Source organism: Atta cephalotes (genome assembly GCF_000143395.1).
Source record: "Atta cephalotes unplaced genomic scaffold scaffold00069, whole genome shotgun sequence".
Taxonomy (NCBI): Eukaryota; Metazoa; Arthropoda; class Insecta; order Hymenoptera; family Formicidae; genus Atta; species Atta cephalotes.
In genome coordinates, this window is record NW_012130133.1 from 269,672 (window position 1) to 272,708 (window position 3,037).

The 3,037-nt window shown below is 34.9% G+C and overlaps 1 protein-coding gene across 1 annotated transcript in view; it reads right to left on the minus strand.

Annotated features, from left to right (window-relative positions):
• Positions 1-3,037, minus strand: part of LOC105623968 (opsin, blue-sensitive-like) — an 11,772-nt gene that overhangs the window by 8,431 nt on the left and 304 nt on the right. The window contains exons 2-4 of the mRNA XM_012205338.1: positions 1,497-1,668; positions 535-750; positions 124-254 (exon numbers count right to left, since the gene is read on the minus strand). Coding sequence (XP_012060728.1) covers positions 124-254; positions 535-750; positions 1,497-1,668 — 519 coding nt within the window. The remainder of the gene's footprint in view (positions 1-123; positions 255-534; positions 751-1,496; positions 1,669-3,037) is intronic.

Below are 3,037 nucleotides of genomic sequence, written 5' to 3' on the forward strand. Positions count from 1 at the left end.
CTCTCTCTCTCTCTCTCTCTCTCTCTCTCTCTCTCTCTCTCTCTCTCCCTCTCCCCCCTCTCTTCTTTATTAAATCTTATTACTTTTCTAATAATAAAAGAAGGATAAAAGGAACCTGTTTACCTGCCACATATCGACCCCACAATCCCGTCATAGGCAATATCGAGAATGGCAGTGCCCAAAACCATGTGAATAGAGCTAGTACCATAGCTTGTTTTCCATTCAGTCTACCGTCAATCGGACAGCTAATTGTCCTGTAATATCAAGACGTAATAGAATAATTACAATCCTGCAGTTATTATTGATTAAATTGATTAATGAAAGTGCCGAGAAACGTTTATTAGATTAAAATTCTTTCTATGAGTCTGTTAACGTTGTCATCGACATAGTCGTTTACAATGTACTGTAGTCGTTAAATTTTAACGAGCGTGTAATCGCTTTGTAATTGTTCAGTAATTGATTCTATAAAAATGCAATTAAATTTGTTCAATAGTAATCAATAAAAACAATCAAAGTCAAATCGCGCGTGCCGACCTGTATCGATCGAAAGCGATCGCTGCGTTGGTAATCGCTTGTCCCATCCCGGAAATCGCACCGAGCAAAGCATACACATCGCATCCGGTCTCCCAACCAATGGTTCGTTCCAGGAAACTGTTTATGATCAACATAGGCATCTCCGTTGCCATCAGTAGATCGAACACAGCCAAATTCAAGATAAATATATTCGATGGTGTCCTCAATGATTTTGACCTAACCATTAATATATCAAAATAAATATTCATTACGGTAAACATTGATTAATTTTAAGAAAGATTTTGTTTAGAGGAAAAATATAAAATAGAGAGAATGTGATAATATTTTCTATCATACGTAGCAAAGACTGTGCCAAAGTAATTCAGTCTCACGTATAAAGATGGCGACAGCACCACTGTTTTGTCTTATGAACAAGGATATTTACGTACATTCAGTTTTAATAAGAGATAGTAGTAAACTAATAATCAAAATTTTAAAAAAGTCGAAGAAAAATACAATCTATAAATCTATAAATTTAATAAAAATAAAAATAATAAGAAACAAACGTCTTGATGTAGGAACAGGAACATTGCGCAAAATAAATTTATATAATTATTTATATAGTTTAACTCCTCTTTTCTTCTTTGATAAAATGTTACAAATATTTGCAGTATTAATAGCATAAATTAAAAATTGTGTGTTAAGCGTTAATAAGATTATATACAATTTACAATCATTAAAAGATCGGATAAAATTATATAATTCTTAAAATTGCGTATATTTTAAAAGCGCACATTTTATAAAAATACATTGCATGTTTAATATATCACATATATGGTATATAGTTGAATTTTTTGAAACTATATTACTTACAATTATTGTAATTTTCAATATTTAATTAGGCTTTTTTTGCAGTATTAATTTTCAAGTCGTCTTATAGAATTTTTTTAAATGGTACATTAAATGGTACATGGTAAACTTACGTGCTAAAAATCCAAATAACGATGCCATTCCCAAGGAGGGACAACATCAGAAGCAAAAAATAAATGAGCGCGAGGGCGACATGCCATAGTCTTCCGGGTGCGAGGAATACACGCCAATGTGGGTGCACGAGATCCGCGTGCTCAGGGGGGAAGTTCCATCCTAGGAAATGTTCTTGCAGTGGCTGTACATCTCTGTTATTTAAAAATACACCGGTAGTTAATATTTGATTACACGAAGTTATTGAAATTTTCGAAACTCTAACTGCCACAAGTAAAGTTTCCATAAATTAAATAATAGAAGCTTATATATTTTTCACGTTTTAATTCAGCAGATTTGATTCAGAATTTTAATCCAGTGTTTAATTACCGTGATGATTAATGTTAAATACTGAAAGGATATTTTGTAAAATGCTTTATAAGCTAAAAATGATTTTGAATCTGATGAAATTAACGTCGAAAGTTAAGAATACCTGGAAAATTGTTTTAAGATAAGAAACATAATTATAATATTTAAATAAGAATCGTGCAAAATTATAATTTTTCTTTAATTTGATTAAAACGCGATAAAACAAAATCCTAAATCACTATCTACAGATTAAATGGGTAGCCAAGAATTTCCATAAGACCTAGGAGGGTAATTTCTGTCGCTTCCTTCGTGACCGGCATTATTACTCCGTCACGACATCGCAAATGTAAAGGTTGTAGGACAAATAGCTTTCGCGTCGACGATAAGAATTGCGACTTTCCCAAGTAAGACGACCCGCAAATTCGCTACATCGATCGCGATGCAATGCAAAGTAGACGTGATCCATTTACGCGCAAATTCGTTCGATGATAAAATCGCCGCCAATACGGTCAAAAGGGCATAATATCACGAAAAATTTCGATCCGCTATCAACGAGAGAGAATTCAAACATTATACATTAATCTCGTACAACCGAAACTTGTGCCAGGCAAATAATATTGCGAAACCTTATCTGCGTGCAGCCGATGTTACACGTTATTATCGGTAGCATTGTTATTTTTGTTGTTACACCATCACCACCGGCGGCTATTTGGAGAAAAAGATTTTCATTCATCGCGCGGAAAATGACGCGTTTTCACGTGCAGCGAACATTAATGGTAATGAGATCCATTCGCATGTACCATCGATGGATTAAATCCGGCCGTGCGCTAATTGTGATGCCGAGTGATTATTAGTCCTTCCGGCTTATCGTAGGATCTATGTAGCAACGTAGCTCCGTAATGCGCGCATGATTTGATAGCCTATCTATTCGCCGGTCGTAAGAGCTCCCTAAGCTCTTCCTTATCGCATCGCGATCTTATTCGCGAATGAAACGCTGCATCTATGTTGCGTTATGTACATGGGCTTGCTGAGAACTTTCATGTTTCTCGCTCGCACCCACTCTGCTTTCATATTCTCCCTCGTGCCGCGAATATTATCAGCGGCTCTTCGCAGCCGCCACACAATGTCAGATGATTATAAGGAGAAATACGGTATATATATATATATATATATATATATATATATATATATAGTA